The 23147-nt window shown below is 41.7% G+C and overlaps 1 protein-coding gene and 1 non-coding gene across 4 annotated transcripts in view; one reads left to right on the top strand and one right to left on the bottom strand.

The window, feature by feature from the left end:
* The window catches only part of LOC106651917 (neurexin-1), an 84513-nt gene that overhangs the window by 28083 nt on the left and 33283 nt on the right, over positions 1–23147 (bottom strand). The window contains exons 7-20 of one of the 3 annotated variants that reach the window (XM_023460105.1): positions 22842–23000; positions 22601–22753; positions 18227–18298; positions 13126–13233; positions 12829–13036; positions 10648–10839; positions 9935–10078; positions 9625–9842; positions 7771–7879; positions 5695–6017; positions 4876–5167; positions 4507–4800; positions 4247–4425; positions 4002–4173 (exon numbers count right to left, since the gene is read on the bottom strand). In XM_023460105.1, the coding sequence (XP_023315873.1) occupies positions 4002–4173; positions 4247–4425; positions 4507–4800; positions 4876–5167; positions 5695–6017; positions 7771–7879; positions 9625–9842; positions 9935–10078; positions 10648–10839; positions 12829–13036; positions 13126–13233; positions 18227–18298; positions 22601–22753; positions 22842–23000 (2623 nt within the window). The remainder of the gene's footprint in view (positions 1–4001; positions 4174–4246; positions 4426–4506; positions 4801–4875; positions 5168–5694; positions 6018–7770; positions 7880–9624; positions 9843–9934; positions 10079–10647; positions 10840–12828; positions 13037–13125; positions 13234–18226; positions 18299–22600; positions 22754–22841; positions 23001–23147) is intronic. The other 2 variants (XM_023460106.1, XM_023460107.1) reach the window with 2 other exon arrangements.
* Trnas-cga lies at positions 10256–10337 on the top strand. Its single transcript has one exon. It is a non-coding gene; the product is annotated as a tRNA-Ser (tRNA).

Genomic DNA, 23147 nt, shown 5'->3' with positions numbered 1-23147 from the left:
GTGTGTGCGTTTCATGTACCTGCTACGGCACGAGTGTAATAACAATTGCCTGTGTACAAGCGCTAGTATGTACCCAGGTAATCGAAGAGCTCGTATAACCCCTTCCATGGGTAGCCGCCGCTCTCGGGGCCCGTTGCGCCTCGTCTGTCCCCTTCACTTTGTAAACAGTCTTGTACACTTGCGACTGCTGCAGTGCGAGTTACGGAGCTATAGCTTGTGTATTAACCACTTTCAATTTGTATTGATACTTGTATAACAAAGGTTGGAGTAACTTGTTGTTTTCGATTAATTTTGAAGTAATTAACAATTTACAAAGTAGATTACATTGTAGTATATCATCAGACACAATTAGACTTCAATTGAAGTGTATAAATATTTTGACAGTCTACTTTTGAATAGGTATATTTGATCGAGTATCCATATTATCAGTTTGAAGAGTAAAACTGATGTAGTGAAATGATTATTAAATCTTCTAATATTTAGCTCCATCACATTAATCAAGTTTGAAGTAGGTCTGCAATAAACATTTGGTACAATGTCGTCTGCTGCACTAAGAGTATAAGCAATACTAATCATTTTTTCTAATTTATATCCCTAGATAGCTATTCATTATTATAATTGATTATTAAAATGAATACCAAATCATATGTACTTGTAAGAAGAAAGGTAAAAAGTTCGAACCATGATGCAACAGCCAAATTTTATTCAAAATAATTTACCATATTTGAAAGCAGTTCATGTGAGAAGCCAAATTTTTATTTGTTTGAGCGCTAGCGCGAAAAATTAAATATCGAGTAGACTTCGTAAAATTTTTCAAATAGGGGCTCGGTAAAAATAGTGCTGATGGAATATAGAAAGATTTGAAGTGAATATGTGATAATTACGTTTCACTAAAAAACGATATAGGTTTGGTTCAAGGTGTCCTGGAGGCTATTCAAAACAACTCTTACGGAAATTGAATCTATAGAGAGTGTGATTCCAAACAATATTAAAACAGACTCAAATTCTACCACTTCTACCAGATTTCTACAAATTCTACCAGAGTCAAATTAACCACCTGGCGTTGTAAATTTGTGTGGGTGGTTTAAATACTTTTAATACTCCTATTCATTTAAAAATGAAGAATATATTAATAGTTTTGCAAAATATGAAACCAATATGACAACATTTGGGGTCGTAATTTTATCTTTGTACTTGTAGAATTACGAAAATCAAAAGATAGCTACTAAGTTCAGTTCCCCAGCAATTTATTCAAAGAAGGAACAGTTTTTTCCACTTATTTATTTTTTATAAATTTTATTGATTCAGGACCCTTTTCCCAACAGGGATCACTTGCTTTGCTCGTGAGCATCAATAATTTATAAATGCGTCAAGTCTACAACCAAAAATAAAGACAACCACCATATATTTTATAACGATTCTCGCTGGTGAAAATTGCGACGAACGTAAAGATGAGAAAGATAAAAATTTAAGTATACATTTAATAAAATTCTTATTACTTCTATAGAATTTTAAGTGAAATGTAATATTAATAAAAGGTATAGTTTTCATAAGTCGGTAAGGAAGCTTCGATACATACCGACACCATATTCGTTGTTCAAAATCTTTCATTTGAGTTTACAGCTTTTATAACGATTTGTCAAATCAACAACCTTGAAAATTCGACGAGCTTAAAGCCTATTTTTAAAAGTCCCCTAACCGGTACAGCAATAGGAAAACATGATGTTTAAGGAACTTAGGAACAAAGTGATATGCATTTGCATCATGACCTTCAAAATATGTATTTACAGAATTTTTATTGGGATGTGATATATATTAATATGTAGAGGTTTAAAGAACGTTACATCATTTTTGTCCCATTTTGAACAGGGAAACATAAATGTAAGAAATCGTGAAAAAAAATCTCCGACGACCGTTGAAATCAAAGAAATTGCAAGTTGCAAGATGGAGCAGTTCAATCGTATTTGACATTCATCAAACTCCAAGAACTCGATCTTAAAAATTGTGCAACGCGTTTTTCGAATAGGAGAACATAATGTCGAAGAAACGAAAAAAAACACAGACATAAGCATGTGTATTATATATACGCATACTTTCTTGAGCGATGACTAATCTTCTCAATGTCATGTTTCTTATATACACACTATACACACTTGAGAAAAGCGGTGAAGTGTTAATAAGAGACTTTGAAATATGGTCTCCCGCATCGTAAGCCGATTGTAGTTCGAATGAAAGAGATCGACCAATTAAGGCAAGATTTTGAGCTAGGATTTTAGAAATTGAGAGGAGGTTCTTTTTTCTAAAAAGGAATTTTTGTGTTACGCCCCCTCCCATATACGCACTTCTATTCAAAAAGAAATCGAACATCCTGTGTATAGAATCGGAGATGTCTTCCACTAAAATATGAAACATTTAATGCAGCAGGTTCGTGAAAAGCAAGCCTGCCTGGTGGATTTTAAGTTAGTTTTTTTTTATAAAAAATGCAACAATTTTTAACAATGGATAGCTGGATATCAATTGATTCTTGAAAATAATGTATTCATAAGATCTTGCCAGTTTATATTCAATTTCCAATCATTATTCAAAGATTCCGTATCCATCATGAATAGAGAAATTGCATCCGATATTTTCCGAAAATACATTGCAAGTTTTACTTTAGGAAACTCTCAAAGACTTCAATACATAAGGAAAACATATTGACGCTAAGTAAATGCTTTACTTCACTCATTCAAAGAAACAAAACTTCACTTCGAAAGACGCAACTCTAGTTTCTAAAAGAAATATGACATTACGTCAAAAGTTACGAATAATGTTTTATCGATACCCTCTCGATATTGTTTGACGAGTAAGTTGAAACAATTTTTAAATTTTACTTTCAAAAGGTCAACAATTTTTTATGTATAAAGTATAAATACAATATTTATCGTTCATGCAATTGCGCCATTAAATTTTTATAACGTCTACTTAAAAGGCAACATATGTGCGCTATGAAAAATAATGATACACAAGGCGACGTGCAAGTGAGAGCGCGGTTTACGGCTATATCCCCTCTCGCGCGACGCCTACACGCATGAAAAATTTTTGTACTTCCGTCAAATTCGAAATACCAACTCGTTGTGCCTGCTCTCCTGGTGGAGAAACCGCAAGAACGATAAATCTGTCAACTATTGGCATCAATGTGGTCGCGAGCTACTGTGTGGGATGGAGGAATGCGAGTGGGAGATACGAATTAAATTACGATCAATTTTGTCTGTTGATACTATCAGTTTTGATACACAGGTGTCAGTTTGACTAATGTTTTGAATTTTTTCCAAATAAATTATTTTTTTTCATAATAAGAAATTAATTAAAATTTTGAATGATAAAAATGAGCCAACTTATTACGAACTACATTTTTTTAAATAAACCAGATTTTACAGATCATTTTAAAATAGAATAATATAGGAGTAATGTTAACTTAAAAGTAGTACAAGACCTAAAATTCAGATTGAAAAAATATGATCTAGTCAGAATACGATCATTCTCAGGGATTAGCGAGAAGACACGATTTGAATTGGAAATTTCGGATTTATGCGTAAAAATACGACAGTAGTGCTGCTGATTTTTGATGGACAATAAATGTTTCACACGAGATATAGTAATAACATTCCGAATATAGTAAATATTGAGAACGTATTTAAAAAAAGGCTCTCACGATGATTTCGTGTATTTGCTATGCTATCCGATTTTTGTATTCTTTCGAAGCCATCGTGTTCCCACGAATTTTGAATAAGCTTCTGCGCCAGGGAAGGCGCTCGACTGTGGTTGTAAAGGCAATGTATATGCTGCGAAACATCTAGTTGCGCTGGTTCACACGCTACACTCTCGCTGCACGAAGGCAAGCGGCGCGCGAGTATAAAACTGATCGGACAACGCTAGGAATGTTCAGTCGACGTTTGTACTTGGATCAGTGCGAGAGGTGCTGCTGCATCACATCGCACGTGTACAAAAGTCTCACTTACCTTGTGGGTGGTTGGATTGAAGATTGTAGTCGTCTATTTGAAGAGTACTGTTGGCTCCGCTTCGCGTGAATCTCAGCACGTGATACTGATTATCGTTAACCTTGACGCCGACCTCACCGATGGGGTGATCACTCGTACCCATGTTGTAAACGGCGAAAACATTTCCTTCCACCTACGATCATAAAATAAACGCCGAGTGAAACATACTGCGAAGATATTGCATCAAATGAGTGGATTAATCGTACGATTTCAATCTCGAGGTAATCGTTGCTCGATGCCGATTCAATTCGCAAAAGTATGGCATCGTTGACTGAAGTGATAAATCCCATTGCCAAAGTATCTCTCTTCATTTCTGGTCTACGATCGGGTGGGAAAGTGTACGTGATGACTCCTCGACCAGCCCCAAATTCATACGAAGGCGATTCTATAAATTAAGAAATATGAAATGTCAAAAAGAAAATAAATGAGTGTGTATAATTAACATGAAACAAGTTTGTTAAAGTACCATCTGTACAAGTAGGCCCAGAAAAACTGGTCATATCGCAGTCACACGTAAAACTGTTCCATTGCTGCACGCAAGTTCCATGGTTCGCACACATGTCGTGGTTGCATTTCTTGCCAGGATGTAGATTTGCGTATGCATCGCACCCTGACTCTACTAGAGAACTCGGCACAACGGCATCGGATATGAGATCAGGGCTCTCTCCACTAAGATCCAGAGAAGCCAAGCATCCCTCAAAACCATGCCGACTTTGAATTGGCTTTGGAAGAATGGAGTATTGGGCTTTTTCCGTACCTCCTGAAAAATCATTTCCAATATCACATACCAGTAATTATTTAGATTAGAATCTTATCGAGCAACCAGAAAACTAACCGATGAATAGAATTCCATCTAGATCAAGATTTTCATTGCTTCCAGGGCTATTAGCCACGACGACATGATCATCGACTGCTAGAGTATGCCTTTTTGGAGCAGGTCGAGCAATGGTAACCGCATGCCATTTGCCATCGTTTAGACGTGATTTTGTACTGTCCCGCAGTCTGACCGGCCCATCTCCGAGATCAAAGACGTAGTGAATGTGCCCGTTGACTAGTTCAACGGCAATGAAGTCTCGCTCTCGACCTGAATTATATAGTATCAATCCATTTGCTTCACGAGTCTTGAACTGCAATGAAAAACATATTTTCAGTGACATTGAAACAACATTTGAAATAATGATATTTTCGCAATTTTTGAAAATAAAAATTACATACAGACAAAATGCTCAATCATCGTAGAAATATAGTTTATAAATTGAATTTTGAGCTTTTTGCTTACTTATTGAAACTGTAAATTGAAATATTACGAGCACTTACATAAAAAATGAAGTATTATGTAATTCGAAAGGGGGAAGGATTAAAATTATATGCTTATGAATGCAGGTATAAAATGGCACATATCTTCTAACGATAAAGAAGTTATCTGCTTTTATCACACGGGGTGAATCCACCCATCAATATTACGGTATCGATTTTTACTTCGTAACGAAAAGAGAACTAGTGCTCTTAAAATTTGAATGATAATAATATAACTGAATTTAATATTACTGAGTACTTTCATCGACGTCACAATTTTCATACCGAACATGCTAATGAAAACTGTATTACATAGATTAGTTCTATAGTAAAATATTTCTCCGCGAAAAGCCTTTACCTGGAAGTAAATGTTGGTCTCCACGTATGCCTTGAGCATGGGCAGTCCGACGAACGTGTGCTTCGACGTAAAAGTAACTGGATGATGGACGGGATGATTGCGTTTGCCGAACTTCCCATTGATCCTTATGATGGGTGTGAGACCCTGATGGGCAGTCTGATGCGTACCCGCGCTCCGCGCTATTTCCAGATACGGATAGCCGTTGAACCAGAGCTGCTGGAGCTGGCCCACGAAGCGGGGTATCTCTTCGCTCGAGTGCAGATAACCGCCGACGTGAAGTGTCCTGAATTCGAGCGTGTTCTTCTCGCCCAGCATCGCTTCGGCTGCAGCGAAAAATAAAGAATTATTATATACATCTATATTATTTTCGTTGCAGTGGCGCTCTCGAGATCAGCGCGGCGCATATTTTCCTCCCGATAAAGTCAACGGGACGTTTATAGACTCGCCTCCTACTCGAATGAAAGAGCGATGAAGTTATTACTCGCGGAGAGTGATGTGCTTTATCTATCGTCGCGACCGCCCGAGTGCGCGATTTATCGGAAAGCCTTTTCTCATTTTGCAAAAGTCTCGAAGGAACATCTTCTAGCTGCGCTTTGATATAATGCAGAACGCCGCTGCTGCGCGCGCGCGCGAGCTTGCAATGCTACGAGAGTAAGAAAGATAGGTAGAAAAGCAAATTGAAAAGAGCGTCGAGGAAGAAAAAACTGGACGTTTGCCATCGGCTCTCTTATCGTTTTTTTTTTCAACTGCACTGCTGCCGCTGCTGCTGTACACGTCGATCGTATAAGCGAGTTCATTTATTACTTTTTTTCCACCCCCTCGCCTCCCCCGAAATGCACTTGCTGTGTGTATCGATTCGTTGAGCATTGCCTGTAACATTTCCATGCGATACGTCGCGCGAGCTCAAAGAAAGCAAGACAAACTGCCGCGTGCAACTTTCGATTGGACCAACCCCCACCGAAAAATCGCGATTAGGCTTACTTCCGCGCGCTCGCGCTCAAATAGAGAGTTTGTTATTGAAGGTCGTTAATAAGAAAACGGTCTCGCTTATCGCCAAAGTGCGAGAGAGTTCGCTTAGACGCGCGCACACACACCCACACACACAGCTGCAAATCTCTTTGGCGCATTTTTCATTGCCCCTCCTTCACGAGTGTACACCTCGAAAGCTAGAGGCAAGTCTTTATAGATAAGAAGAGACGAAGAGAGAAGCCGTAGTTTATGCGAATGAGCGCGCTCTGCACACTGCATTGCACACTCCTCGGCCTTTCGTTCTCTAATCCCGAGCTCGGGCTCGAGAGCGCCAAAAGCTTCGCGATAAGAGACTGACTGCTCGATCGCACTCGTATAAGATGCTACTGCACTAATACACGCTCCTATATATCTAAGCTGTATACCTATATATAATTAAACTTCGACTAGTGCAGCTTGGATTTTTTTCATTTAATCCGTTTCGATTTTTGACAACATCTGTCGCCCCCCCGTGGATGCTCGCGCGTATGTAGCTGCGTCAACTACTATATATATTTTCTAGTCAATTTTACTCGCACTGCGAAAGTTTCTCCTAGCAGCTCGTGTTAATGGGCTCTCGTTCTAATTGCTTCCACATACACAGACGCAGTTGGTAAATAGCCTATTTGCGGAGAATTATTATCGGTCGATCCTCTCTCAACGCGCGCTTGAGCTCCCCCGTGGCGAGGCGAGCCATTTTTTTCAACAACCGCTTCACTCACTGGGCTCAGTTTACTATTTTATAGTTTTCGTCGACTTTGTGATTTGTGCGAATGCGCGTGCAGTGGTGCAACTCTCGGCGCTCTCCCGCCCCCGCGTTGGCAATTAGCCATGTATATACCAACAATTAGCAAAAAGTTTTCACTCGGTCTCTCTCTCTATTTGCTATCTATGTATGTGTGTGTGTGTCTCTCTCTCTTACCTCGAAGTCACGAGCCCATGCTAATGAGCTAAAGTCTTTATTGCCGGAAATTAATAATTTCCTCAGAGATAGAAATTTGGTGGTTAGTGCGCTGCAGCCCTATCGAACGCGACGATTATATATACGTATGTATGTTGAAGGCTCACCTTTTACGGGCTCCTCGTCGTCAATTTGGAACTTGACGGAATTGCCTCGACGAGAAAATTTCAGGGTGTGCCACATGTCGTCGTTCAATCCTTGTCCGGCTACTACCTCCTGTAATAATAAGGCATGTAAAGTTAAGCATCGCTGTAATACGGTTTGGGTGAAAAAGTAGCACGCGAAATTCTAATCTATATCAATCCGTGATATTTCACGTTCGATTTCGAAGACAAACTCGAATTTATGGGGAACAGGGTGCGATGCATTACACGAGATCCGATCGTTAGTCATAGTTTTTTTCTTTCGTTGTTATAAAGCAGCAGCAGTAGGAGCGAAATAGCCACGCGAGAGTATCGATGTGTGCCGTGTTTCATTAGTCATTTACGGAGTCCATATATCGACTTGGTATAGAGTGCTTATCTGTCCCCTGCGGCCGCGGCGGCGGCGAGCAGTCCAGCGGTAGTATGAGCTGCCAAAGCCTCCGTTTCGCCGCTGTGCAGCCTCGATAAATATTATGGTCTCGCGCGACTAATCGTTCGCTTCTCACGTACACAGCCTTATTTTTTCTATCCATCTCGGCTAAGCTCAACGGCAGTGTGTGTCTGTACGTACAGATCGCACGAGTGGGCTTTTGCGTGCATTTAAAAAACAACGAGCAGAGGGATAGAGAAAAAGGGTATTTTTGCAATCGGATAAAAAATTATAACGAATTTTTTTTTAATTTTGTTTCAGCTTAGCTGGAGCGATGCTATATAAAACGATCAATTTGAGAAGCTCATCGGTTTATACAGCGTACAAAAAGAGGAACGCGGCTACTATCCATATATAGCTTTTATACACATACACGCCCGCGCTAAAGCTGCTGCTGCAGTTGCATAAGCCATCGTAATCGCCCTTATTGCATATTTACTTATTAATTATTCCGTTCAATTATGAGCTGGTGTACACGCTAACAGCATTTCAGATTTAGGATTACGATATTACTATTTCTCTTCATATACACGGCGAGCGCGCGTTATCTCGACTGTACGAAGATTGGAATTGAGCAACGGCCTAATTTTTCGTACCGTCATCGTGTTTGGCTCGATCGTCCGATTTTCTTACTGATCGCGCTAAAGAGTACATCGCGCAAATTGTTCATCGTTATTCGAATCAATTTAGCCGCTAATCGATACGTCATATTTCGCGGAATTTATCGCTTAACGACCAATTTGCGATTCGATTCGATTGCGATTCGAGAGCGTCATTATATATGATTTTTACGCCCTACACAAATTCAAGCGCAACTACGTGAATGAACGCATCGGTGGGCGCACCGGATAATCGCATTCAAAAGTTCAAACATACGCGCAATATTTTACGAAATAATATTGTGCTGCATGTAGGTCAGAATACGATGCAACGAGGAGAACGCGGTTCAAGCTTTGAACTGATTTGCTTCAATAATGACGACTGCTCGACGTGTACACATATATATAGGAAACTGCAATGCACACCCACGTGCGCACGTAGCATTTATATATTTATTTAAATACGTTTATACATATAATTTAACGATGTACAAAAGTATAGGGATATTGATGTATCGAAACCCGCAGTGTACACGCAGGGCAATATTAGCATATACACGATGTATGTATTTTTGGGCTCATCTGTGTTATGTGATATTATTTGAATACGAAATGCACCGCCCGACCGAATCATGCGTATTCGACATATATCCGAGCTGATAAATTTTATTGCGGTTACGGGCGTATTCGTGGACGACAAAGTACCGCATGCAGACACGGGCGCTCAGCCTGCATCTGGCACCAGCTGCTACCTATATGCTGTTGCATATTACGTGTGCATTCACGAACCTTTTCTTGATGGTCGATATGTATCAGTGCCCGGGCTGCGCCCTCGTCCAAAGATATCTGCAAGCGGTCCACGCTGTTTTCTAGGCTCGTAGCCAGCAGCAGTCCTCGGGGCTTCGTCGTTTTGAACCTGATGACGAGCTCCTCTGCTTGGGTTTTCGAGTCTTCTGGCATGAGGGCTGTCATCTGCTGCGAACCATTTAGATACAGCGTCGACGCATCTAAATTATTACACCATAAATTGTTAATTATTGTGCATCGCTTAAATTTTCTGCGTAAAAATGCATTGTGTAAAAGTTTCCGAAACTCGTACCCTTGCCGCAAGTAGCCCCGGTGTAAGCCGTTGCGCTGCAATCGCAATGGAACCTGTTCCAGCCCTCGATACACTTACCCGAGTGCATGCAAGGCTGGGAATTGCAGTGAGGCCCTTGCACGTGACAGGCTGGCCTGACGGCACCTGCAAAATTACCACACGAAACACCGATGACGACAATTTCAAATCTGGCGCTCACAAAAGAAATCGCGATTTGTGCGTGTAAGGCATGCGGCGAGTATAACGCACGCATGCGCCGAGAACTCGACTCCCGTATTCGCACGAGTACTCGAGGCGTTTAGCGCGCTCCGCTATCAACCAGCTGCGGTGTCCGAGTGGTTAAGGAGTCAGACTCGAAATCTGATGGGCTCTGCCCGCACAGGTTCGAATCCTGTCCGCAGCGAATTTTTTTGCACTTTTTCATTTCGAAGCATTATTTCTCGCCTAATGGATACAAGTATTAGCTGACCTGATTTTTTCCGATATTAATTATGTTAAGAGCATCGAACGAAAACAGCTTGACTTCAGCGAAATATTACTTTCTCGTTTTATTTTTGAAACCAGTATTACAAAGTTATGTTCTAAAAAAAACTTCATTTAGTCGAGAGGGAAAATTATTCAATTATCGAGCACGTTTATATCAGATCGATGTAATAAAAATTTAAAATTATATAATTAATTCATCTCGAGATGAGAATTCTCGAATCTTATACCTGAATCCTGCTGCTGAGCGTAACCAGCAATATCGATGGGCTGGCCATTGATGACGAGGTCCCGCATGCAACCGACGTATCCCTGGCGTAGGCTGCCCGTCCATAGAACCGGTGGCACCGTGAGCGGTGCAAAGGGTGCACCCACCCCTCCGATAAACAATAGTCCATCGAGGTCCAGCTGCGTGGCGTCACCTGTTTCCAAGCAGTAACAGTAAAACAAACGTCGTCGTCGTCGATGGCGGCGACGCGACACAAGTCAGACATTTACTTTTTTATTTTCCTTATTTCGAATTTTCTTTTTTACCCGCTTCCGTTCGCGTTTACACCCGGTCGGTCGTCTGCAGCGCGGCAGCATTTAATTCGACACACACACATTGCGCGCGCGAGAGCGAGAGAGGACGAAAATCAATTAAGCTCACGCGCTAGACGCGATTTCGCGCAATTTCACAGCTGCAACGACGTTAATAAAGCCGATTTAATTTCTTCACAAAGTACGCGCGCAGTGAGAGCGAATTTATATACAAATAGTCATTACATCAAAATAATGTATATGGAACTGCGGAGCTCTAAACTCGATTTACAATTTTTCAATTAACTGCATAAAAGATTTAGTTTCAAACAAAATGTTCGCGCGAGAAAATATTTATAATATACCATATAGCATCGTAATTAAGTATGTAAAATACTTATTTATTTAAACGCTCGACAACATTTCCCCGGTATATATTTTTCATTCTTAATAATAATAACTACGTGCAAAGATGGCGGCATATATATAACTAGTAACAACACGGCGATATAATGTATATCTGGTTCGAACGTATACATAACACAGCATGGTGGCAGTTGCAGTAGTATATGTATATATAGAGGGTTGGTGCGCGTCGCACGTATATGCACACACATATACACACGATCGTGTGTGTGTGTGTGTGTCGTGACTCGTCTCGTCTGCGTGTTTATATATGCATGTGAGTGCATGTATACGTGCGCCTGTACCAACGACGCGTATTACAATGGCCCCGTATTGTCTTGTGAGCGTGCACACATATAGATATATATGCATTATAATATCTATATGCCTGTATGCAGATATATATACTTTCCACTACGATGAATGGGTTCTAGATATGCGAGACGCAAGTGCAATGATTCGACGCGCGCGCTGCAGCGCGAGCTCGTCGCCCCATGCGATGCAGGATATATAATGCTGCATGTACACGGCGCAATATTGTAAAATTGATTTTCGACGCTGCTGTATTATACGTGTATATCGTAGGAGAGACGACGACCGACGACGATAGCTCGGTAAAACGGTATAAATTATTGGTTAAGATTATTATTGGTCCATATTCAACGGCACATGTTTCATTGTAATAATTTATCAATAACGCTCGGTTTTAATATTGAACAGAATTTGGTGGATTTGTTTTTTTTTTTTAGAACGACGACGAGAGCGCAGAGTTTTTGACCTTTGACACAAAAAACTTCTTTTCCCTTCCCTATGTAAATCCTAAAGTTCATTCGTTTAATCCTTTTACATTATGTAGACAACATCGAATCGACTTCACAGTAGCATTTCAATTGATGCAAATTTTTCTTTAAACTCAACTCAACATATAGTAAACCGAGTAAGAAAATAACTGTATCTTTTTTTCAAGTATTTTATTTTTTATTTTTATCGAATTGCGATAACAAAAGTGCAATTTGAGGCATTGATCTAACATCAATGCGCAGATGTAAAAGCACGCCGTACGGTCATGATTAAAAAAAAAAATTGCGAACTATACAAATGTTATTTGCCAGACTTCGAACGATGAATTATGAAGTGTGTTTTGTGAAAAAACGTAAATAAAAAAGAATAGATTAAATGAGACTATTTGGGATTGAGAACAGCCAGAGATAACTAAATGCTCTCTATAAATTGCATAATTTATTTGAGGTACACCATGTATAAGGTCAATTCATTCCAGGTCATCACTACTGGGCGCTCGGGTACACATGAGATCATCTATTGAGCAATAGTATAAGACAAACAAAGTAAGAGAAAAAAACAATGTCGCAACACAAGGGTTGTTTTGCTGATATGTCAGAAGTACTGCGAAACAACAATTGGTATAAGTAGTAGTAGTAAGAGCGTCAGTGCACAGTTGAATAATAGATCAAAAAATCGATACTTGCAGTTATCATCCTTACCCGGTGGCCGGAATTCGATGGTGGAGTCGTCGACGACGACTCGGCCCTCGCGCTCGACCCGCCTGAGCGCCACTTCGTGCCACGTGCCGTCGTCGACGCGCTTCTCCGAGGCGCGCACCTTGAGCGCGCCTTCGCCTAGATCCATGTGCAGATACAGGTAGCCCCCGAGGATCTCGAACGCGAACAGATCCGTCTGCGAGGAATACCGCGAAAATTGGCAATAAAAATAGGGAAATAATTCGAATGCTCGTTTCGTTCGCGACGTATATAAGAATTACGTACCCTAGTGATGGCTCCGCTGCGGCTGTACATGACCAGTCCGTTAGGCTCGTTCGTGCGTATTTTGAACGATATACTGCCGGACTTGGCACCCTTCCACGGAGGCAGCACCTGGAAACAGAGAGGCAAGACCCGAGGGCTCTTACACGTGCTGGGCAGCTTTTTACTATGGATAGCTACTACGGCGCTAATCGCGTTTTCAGCGCCCAACGGCAAATTCTCGGAATAACGTACATACCAAAAAATAAAACGAATAAAATAAAAAGAAAGATCGAATTTGCCGTTGGGGCTGGCGCCTGTATTGCAGCACACACTTTGACTATGTGTACAACATCTACACAGCCACACAGGCACGCACAGACTCACGCACAGTACGCAATTGTGGCCAAGAACAGTGCACACTAAACTAGGTATTGCATATATTATAATACTTTATGTACAGTAAAGGACGATAGCCAAGTATATAATCTTTTGCGTTAGTATATCAATTTCCAAGCGTGTTGAATTGGTCGGAATTTTGCAGCACAGCGACTCCGGGTGCATTACGATATAGGGTTGCCGTTCTGCTGTTGCTACTCCTGCTCCTGTTTGCCATGTTTTGCGGAGAACGCGAGACCCATCAAAGTTGACCCACGCTGCTGCTGCTACTGTTGTTGCCGCTGCCACTGCTGCTGCTACTGCACAGATCGGCTTAACGTCGTTTTGCGAACTTGCTGCAGCTCTTGACGGCTTATCACGTGTGCTGTTACGCGGGCGGGGTGTGCGGGAGGTACGAGCTCTCTTGGCCTACAGAGAGAGAGGGAGAAGAGAAGAAGAAGATACAGCTCTAAGACAAGGAGCTGGAAACGTTGCTGCTGCTGCTGCTTCTCGAGCTCCCCGGAGGGATAGGCGAACGGTGTATATAATCTCAATCCCTTGGCGGCTGCAGACAGTAGTAGTTGCAGCTCTCCTTTTACTCCTCTTCCTCCTCTTGCTGCTCCTCTTACTACTACTTCTCTTGCACACGGCAACAAATTAATCTCCATATAGCAGGGCGCAGTAGCAAAGTTTCGACCTGCTGCCGCTTCTTCTTTGCCTTACGCGTCGTCGTCGTCGTCGTCAGGAGGCATGCTATTATAATATTTGAGACACGCGAGCTGCTCATTATACGGCTCGTGGCACGCTTATAATACTGCTACTACTATCGGTGAAATATATAGACACACGAAGCTTTTCGTCTCTTTTTCTCTCCTTCTTCTTCTTCTTTCTTTTACTTCTTTTACTTTTCTCTACGATATGGATGGCGGGGCATTTTTTTCGCTCTCTCCTGGTCTGAATTTCTCGCTCCCGCTTACGTAAATGATGAATCCTTGCCTCATGCCTGGCGAAATGCGAGGGAATATGGAATATCTCTCGCTGGTGGTAGCTGGTGGTATAGCTGCGTAGGAGGAGGAGAGAAGAAGAGCGCCCGCGCGCGCGAGAGCGACTGTCAGCCATATTTCAGGCGCTATTGCCTCGCGCACTTGCGCCGTATTAAAGCGAGCCGCGCATCAGCAATGTGAACCAACAAAAGGAGCGTAGTGAGAGAGAGAGAAGCTTGCGAGACTGAACGTTGGTCACAGTTGATAAAGCTCATTTAACGTGTGCTCGAGAGTAGCAGAGAAACTCACGCGCCAGGACAAACGAAGACAGAGAAGGGTTGAATGCGCGTAGTATATATACGTCTCGCTTCTTTCGTTGAATGACATTGAAGTAAAGCTTCCTAGCGGCAGCAACAGCAAAAGCAGTCGTCTCGTATATAGTAATGGTGGTAGTATAACGATGACGGAAGTCGGGCACTGCGCTGCAGCTACTGCTACTGCTGCTGCTGCTTCTGTTGCGGCGCTCGCCACGTTTGTTGCTACATCACAGCTTATAACTCGGAGAGAAAGAGCGAGAGAGAGAGAGAGAGAGAGAGAGAGCTTTTCAGGCCTGTCCTGTAAACTCAGCGGAATTGCCAGCTTGTATATAAAGGCCTATCCTACTTCTGTCTCTTCCAGACGTGTGAAATACACTCCGAAACTTGGCTTCATCTATTTTATACACAGTAGAGCTGTGCGCAGTATATATAGAACATTACATACATTCGTGTACATGTCAGCTTGCACGTGATCCACAATTCAATCGATTAAGTTTACATACTCTTATTGTTATAATAGCATATTGTATATAATTGGTGAAATATTAAATCAACTAATATATGGCAAAGGTCACGTTTTGCCCATGCAATTTTTTGATTTTGTGCGCTTGTTATCAATATTTACGTTGCTCATAATATATAATACTGTGTGCTCATATACAGCAGCGACATACCTTTTCAAGAAGGCTGCTATATTATCGCATTTATATAGAGTGACAACTACGACGACGATTACACAATCTCTACATGCAATTTGCGTGTGTGCTTATCTATATAAGGATATTATATATAATAGTAATTCTTTTTTTCTGCACAAATGCAGCAGATATGATAATGTACAACATTCGACATTACACATGTGAATACATATCGTTGCGGCATATCCCTCTATAGTTTGGAAAGCGAAGATTTATATACACGAGTAAATAATTGTTTTTCAGTCGCATTCGCAATTGTGGCATGGGCTACAGGGTTGTAATAAAGATAATATAGTCTATTGAAGCAGGTGCATTTATAGATACTTTGATAGACTCAAAAATCGTCACGAGACCGTCCTGTTCGTAGTCCAAAATAGCTCATAATATTTTTGTCTTATTTACGCGATTTATTTATATACCAAGACGGGCTATTTTGAACTGCGAATAGACAGTCTGAATCAACATATCGAGATATTTAGTTATTGCGCAGTTCGCCCGCGACGCGGCGATAAAAAAATAAAACCTTCGATAAACGAGCAACGCCGAGGAATTTCGATCATATGTACACTCGAGCGTACGAAAGTGTAGAAAAAACGATCGAACGCAATGTAAATATACAGTCCGAAGGCTGCGCGCGTGCACATACACAGCGAGGCGCCGTGGAAAAAAAGGTAAAGAATAAAAAGACTAGTTTTTATTTTTTTCTTTCATTTACTCGGCAGCACGACGGCGCATGTACACATACTCCATTATATGTGCACCGAATCGCAACAGCCGTGAATAACTACGTGAAATTATAGAAAACTTTTGTACGAGCGCGTGTTAGACTGAACCGTATGCTCGCGCGCGCAATGTACATGTAAGTATATATACGTACGTACACACACGTATCACGCAGGTGTGTGCGTGTGTGTGTAGGCGCCCGCTCGCTCGCTCGCGCGCTAACGAAAACTTTGTAAAATCTAACTTTGCCGATACACGTCCGAAACCCGGCACGAATATAATAATAAATTACAGTAAAGCGAAATGGCATGAAGCGAAAATTAGTATAATGGCGGAACATGAGGTATTAAAAAAAACCGGGGGGTGGAGGTTTTTTCTTTTAAATACTATATATGCGGCTGTCGGCGCGGCGCTGATCGTGAGTCGAGTTAATAACAATATTATTATTATAATATAAGAGAGTGAGTATGCGTGCTGCTGCTGCAGTGGTGCAGTGATGGTGATGGTGGTAGTGATGGTGGTTTTATACAGTACACAACGTACATCATTTCAGTGATCAATCGTGGTGTCGTCTAAGACATCTCGTATTTAAATATATACTTAGGGTGATGACAGAAGAGCGAGAGAGGTAGAGAGAAAGAAAGAGGCGGAGAGTAGAGATAGAGGCTGAGTGGCTATCGCGTGTGTATAATACAGAGACACAAAAGTGGCTGCGAGATCATAATATATAGGTAGTATAGATAGAGGGACGCTAATGCGGGGGCGGTGTCATAGACAAGAAACGGACGATTGGCGGCTGCTTGCGACTATGTTCACGCTTGGGTGTGCGGGCGGCGGCGGCAGAGTTCATGCGTTGAAGTAAGGAATGACAGATTAAGGAATAATAATGCACTGATCAAGAGAGAGAGAGCAAGAAAGAGATAGATAGAGGAGGACTCCAAGAAGAACATCATATTTGTGGACTGCGTGAACTACTATATAGCGGCTGCTGCGTAGGGCAGGGCAAGGGGGTCAGTGAATGGGTTTTGGCAGTGAATATTATGTGGTTTTGCACAGCTGCTAGTGGTGGTTATAGTGAAGGTAGTGGTGTGAATGGAGCTCATTTACATTGACACAGAGAGAGATACAGACGAGTACTCATAATGTATTTATAATACGTCGTTGCGGGGTGATTTATATTATATTTGTGCAGCTTAAAAATTCTTCGCTAAAAAAAGCTCGTATTTATCATATGTCAAAAAAAATCATAACTGATAATCAGAAAAATAATTTATGCAATCGCGTGATAGCTGTGCGCTATTATAATATGTATATTATTCTGTGCGTTGATGCGTCGATATTTTATACGATAAAAACAAATGTATATATAGTAAAAATCAGCCGGTGAGGAAAAAACTAGATGCAAACGTGTCTCTAAATTGCGTCACGGCCCCGTGAGAGAGATAGAGCGAGAGACAGTGATTTATTTTAAGTAAACATATGGATGAAATCGCACATGTCTATAGAATCAAAGAAAGAATAGTAAAGAGAAAGAACTGAGCGAGAGGCATTATGGAGCTAATCTCCAACTTCGCAAGGCGCTAAGATTTTTTTTATAATAAAAAATATGTATAACAGTTAGTGCTCTACGTTTTTATATAACAGAAAAAAAATGTATAAATCGGCAATTCAATATGATAAAAAGTCAGGCATATAATATTATTTGCACGCGCGCTCATCTCGCTATATTGTGTTTGCCTCTATATTTCGACTAAATCTAATGGCAATCGTGACTGCGAAAAAATTATCATAGCGACCGAATTTGAGACAGTAAAAAGATAAAAAAATGTGTGTCATAATAAGTACACATGTGTCCTAGGCAATCCGGGCACATGATATACGTATTACGTAAATTTATATAAGAAAAAAAGCTGCTTCGTGCGTCGAATAAATTGTTCTTGTTTTGCTTAAAAATTTGCCGAGAGAGCTGAGGAGTGTATCGTGTGTGTGTGTGTGTTGTTGAGCTTTTTTTTTTATTAGAGCTTACCAGATGGGACTCTGGACTGGTAAAGGTGACGACGGTGCCGTGCAGCCGCTTCATGGTCACTGTCGCCGGTCCCTGTGTTTGTTTATTGATCGATTGTAGGGGTTTTGTCACAGCCACGCAGTGTTCAGCCGACGAAGAGGAGAGGCGTAACCACACACATAGATAGATATGAAGATGCCAAAGTCTCTTTTAAGATCGCAGCTCTCGTGACAACACACTCGTCGCAGACACATTCATTCGTTCTCGAGCGCGCTCACGCCTTGATTACGAGCGATGCTCATCCAACTTGAGGAGAAGAAGAAGAAGCGAAAAAAAAAGAGAAAGAAAAAAATGAGGCGTCGTCCGCGCGCGCAATGCAGTAGTACGAACACGGCTACAGTCAGCCGGTGGTATGTCTCGCGTCCCTCATTCACTTGCGCACCCACACACACGTACACACGACGCGCGCCCTTATCAGATGGAATTTCAAGATAGCGGTCTTTAGCAGACGTAAAAGTTCGCAGCTCTCTTAATTAAGCCTCCGTGCACAGCCGCAGTCATCTTCGACTTTTAGTTCGTTTAATTAAGCCCTTGCAGCGTAGTAGTAGTAGTAGTACAGGCGGCAGAAGTCAGTGCAGAAGCAGTTTTTTCTTACAAAAATCCGCGCATCGATCGCGTGCGCTTATAATACCCAACGCGTAATACGCGGTCGGCTGCAGTGTGCTAGCGGAGTGCAGTTGCAGTGCGCTGCGGTTAATGGAGCGCGTCCCTTGCGCACACACAGACACACATATAGACTGAAGTGTGTATGCACAGCTGAGAGTACCCGCTATTATATGTACGCCGCCACCGCGGCTGCACTTGTACGTATGTGAATAGCCGTGCGTTTCACGAGAGAGAGAAAGAGAGAGAGAGAGAGAGGAGCCCCCTTTCAATGGGCTATTCTTCGCGCGCGGCAGAGAATTGCGGCTTTCGATAAATTTCCGACTTTTTCACGCTTTAATTGGATTACATCGCGCTCGCGCGCCCCCGAGCTGCACGCGCGCACATAATACAGCCGTATAAGCTTCATAATGGTAATGATTTAATTTGCACTGGCTGCGTCTCGCCCGAGCGATGGCTTTTTCGTTTTGTTGTGTTGGCTTATATACACACGGTCCGTTGTGTGTGTGTGTCACATACACGCGCGCGCGCATGAATTTGAGTACGCACGCATATGATGTATATTGATATACGTTTACATATGTGGGTCAAAGCTGGAGCAATGTTTGGAGAATACAACGGATCACTAGCGCCACAAACACACACACATATACGCGTTATATGCTCGGTGCATTCACTCACTGCGGTGTATAAATATCGATTAATATTTTGAAAGCCCCCGTGTTTGTGTACGGTTGGGCGCACCTTCGGCATGCGCGCGATTCGCAGTCGCCAGAGCATTATAGATATACATCTATATCTATATCTTGCGCTAATCTCATAAAACGTTCACTATATACGTAGGCGGCTACACGCACACGCCCGCGCTGAAATATTTGACCAAGCCCGAATTAATTGCTTTTTATTGTTACGGATAACTCTGAGCCTGCTCAGCGGCGATTCTCGCTCCGTGCAAATAAAAACAACAAAACCGCTCGTATAAATAAAAATTTTCCCAGCGTGATTTATAAGCACCCGACCGGGCGTGAGGAGAAAAATCATGATCGAAACTCGTCCACGCGCGTGGGCGGGTATACATACGTGTGTGTATGTGTGCATTAACGTCAATATCGCTCGTTCATCTGATGTTTTATTAATCGGCGATGCGAGCAGCGATGGTATACGCAAACTCGAAACGGAAAATTATCTCCGCAAGCACGTTAAATATTCAGAAAAGCTGACGGCGGACTTTTAAACGAGAAGTGCCTATTTTAACTAATGGTTATTCGTACCGGTAATGTGTATATAGAATAAAATAATAATCATCGTAATATATAATGATCGAGGGAGTCATCGACCGAAATGCACGCGAGCTCCGAGCGTAATTGACTATCCGATGCGCGATTCATTTCTCACAAGCAGATATTTTTCATATCCGTCGCTCTTTGATTCGTCGTAATATCTTTCTCGGCTCGTTCCAGCACAATGGTTTTTGCATGATTTGCTAGATGCGCGACTAATTGCGACGGTTTTGTTACTCGACGAAAATCTTTTCAACCTTCCAAAGCGACGAACGACTTGTAAAAAAGTTGAATGAAAAAAAAAGAAATAAAAAAAAAATGTTTACCTCGTAACTCACGACGACGAGTACACGTAGAATGTACACGTGTGAGTACATACACGTACACGAGTAAAGATGACGCAGTAGTAGTTAAAAGCTAGAGTTGACTGCGAATTTCGGCGTACTTTAGTTCTGGCCGGCTGGCTGCAGTGCGCGTAGAGTAAAGAAAAAGTTTAAGTTCGACACTACTACTGCTGCTGCTGCTGCACATGTCTCCAGCGTACATACCAACTTACACACCCACACACATATATTTATAGCCTACATGTTAACGAAGGGAGCTTAATATATGTGTGTGCATCGTAACGAAGCGGCAGCAACAGCAGCAGCAGTAGCAGTCTTACTTTGCCGCAATATTATAACGAGAGGCGCAAAAACAGGCGGTAAAGAAGGAGGAAAAAAACAGAAGCGTAGCGATATTAAGAAAAAGCGTAGTTAATTTATATATACGAGCTCGGAAAAGGGTGGAAAAAAAGAGAGAGTAGTGGTAGCGTCGCCCGAGATATAATTACAGGCGCGGTAAAAGTTTCACGAAGGCGCGATGATAATAAGCCTCTCGCGTGTCGTTTACGCTTGGGCCATGCTACGCTGCTTATATAGTATGCGCCAAACGATTGCTATAGCATATATACCTACTTATTCACTAGAACTGCTCTCTCTTTCTCTGTGCGCATATACTGCACACACACACACATACAAAGCAGGCAGTTAAAACAGCAGCAAGGATGCTATATAGATCCATCGCGTCTTGACCTATTTATGTCGCGCGAGCAAGTCGTTACGTAATACGCGAGCGCGAGTTCATTAACACGTCTATTATTTTTCGACTGCAGAGCTGGATGAGCATCGTGCATATATACTCGGCGTGTGTCGTACATTGTGGCTCCTTTTGAAGCACCGTTCGCGGATCACAGTCAAACTCCTACGGTTTTTATATCATAATATACACTATTATACGAATCAGTGCTCTGTTGGAGAGATAGAAGATTTGACAGGAGGAATTGGGAGTTATTTTCTTTTCGAATTGTTTAAATGTGTTTGTGTACATAATGATAATGCGAAATAGTATACGGAGATATACCCTTAACGAGGAATATAATGGTATAAATGGAGAGAAAAAAGTTTCTGCGCCAGTTCGGTTGTTTCTTCCTTTTATTTTCGTCCGCGACAGCGCGGCGGGGTCATTTGGTGTATAACGCCCAACGATGCACCGAAAAATGTATAGCACGTATGCACATCGGTTGATGTGTCTCGACGTCGAGAACGAACAGACAGCCAGACATTTGAATAAGGTATAAGTATACTTATTATATAACATGGGATGCTTCAAAGTTGTATATGCTAGTTTACTTAGGCAAAGAGTGTATAGATAATAATATACTGGATTTGTTATATGATATACTGGACAAGACAAGGTAGTATACACTGTTATGTAGAATATAATATTTCTTGATACAGGGCTAAGATACATAAGGACTTTTTCAAGTTGGATAGATTTCGTATATATGTGTAAATATACACATAACATATTGCAATATAAGTGAGTGCACATTCGTAGATATACAGATGCACATCAGGAAATGAGAAGGTTCAGTAGTAGATATACTCAGGAGGCTGGTTTATATGCTGCTTGTTAGTCTATGATGTACAGAGTTTGACTTGTGAAGTAGCGAAATAGAGATAGAGAGAGAGAGAAACAGAGCGAAAGGGAAAGAGAGAGAGTTGATCATTCTGGATGCGGGTAGTAGATATAAGATATAGTCAAAACCAGAATTGGATAAGTGTGAGTGAAATAGATAGAGAGAAGAGAGGATAGAGAGAGAATCAATGAGTGTGCGTCGCGCGCGATTCTAAAGATATGTGAGATACAATTAATGAATTAATCAATCACTTGAAAATATTACAAGGTACAAGTAAATACTTGGTACACAAATTATTATCGAATATTAGAGATATGAATATATAATACCAAATTCAAAGATACTCAAGGCTTAAGACAAGTTGAACTTTCATCTCTTGGATTGAACAATATTAATGTTAATTAATAAGAAAGAGTTTATAATACGAGCTACGGTTGGATTTATGATATAAAAAAGTCATAATGTAACGAGATGGAGAAAAGCGCTACTTACGAGATGTGAGTCACCAGTGGTAAAGGTCACGGGGTCCGACGTTCTCGGGTCGCGACACTGAAACTCGATCTTGCCCCAGGCTGCGGCACCTACCGTACCACTACGCGCCGCCTCCACCAGCTCCATGCGCACCCCTTCGGCCTGAAATTCAACCTGAAAAAAGATAGGGGAGATTAGAGCTATAAGTGTTTGAATGCAAAAAAAAGTGCCTCGAAGGGAAGATGAGAGATGGTATCGTTACCTTGCGCATACAACCGACGAAATTGTTGATACCCTTCGAGCCAGCGAGTTCTCGGGCGTCAGCGCCACCGCCGACCAGAAGCCTCTCGCTGGCCAACCTCGTGAAAGCACCCGCCGTGTGGCCTTGTTCCGTGTAAATTCCGTCGACCGACGCCGTTAGCTGTAAAGAGAACAAATTTTTTTCGCTACTGCTATTCCAAAAATTCACCACAATTACGCGTCACGAGGGCAAAAAAAGTAAAGTAGTGTGCCTCGAAAATTAGAGGTGCAGTGAATGGTTAATTGGAAGCATGACACCGAGTCACCT

The sequence above is a fragment of the Trichogramma pretiosum genome, unplaced genomic scaffold (genome assembly GCF_000599845.2).
Source record: "Trichogramma pretiosum strain Unisexual culture from Peru unplaced genomic scaffold, Tpre_2.0 scaffold42, whole genome shotgun sequence".
In the NCBI taxonomy this organism is placed as follows: domain Eukaryota; kingdom Metazoa; phylum Arthropoda; class Insecta; order Hymenoptera; family Trichogrammatidae; genus Trichogramma; species Trichogramma pretiosum.
Note: the sequence above shows the minus strand (reverse complement) of the source record. Positions and strands in the feature narration are given on the sequence as shown.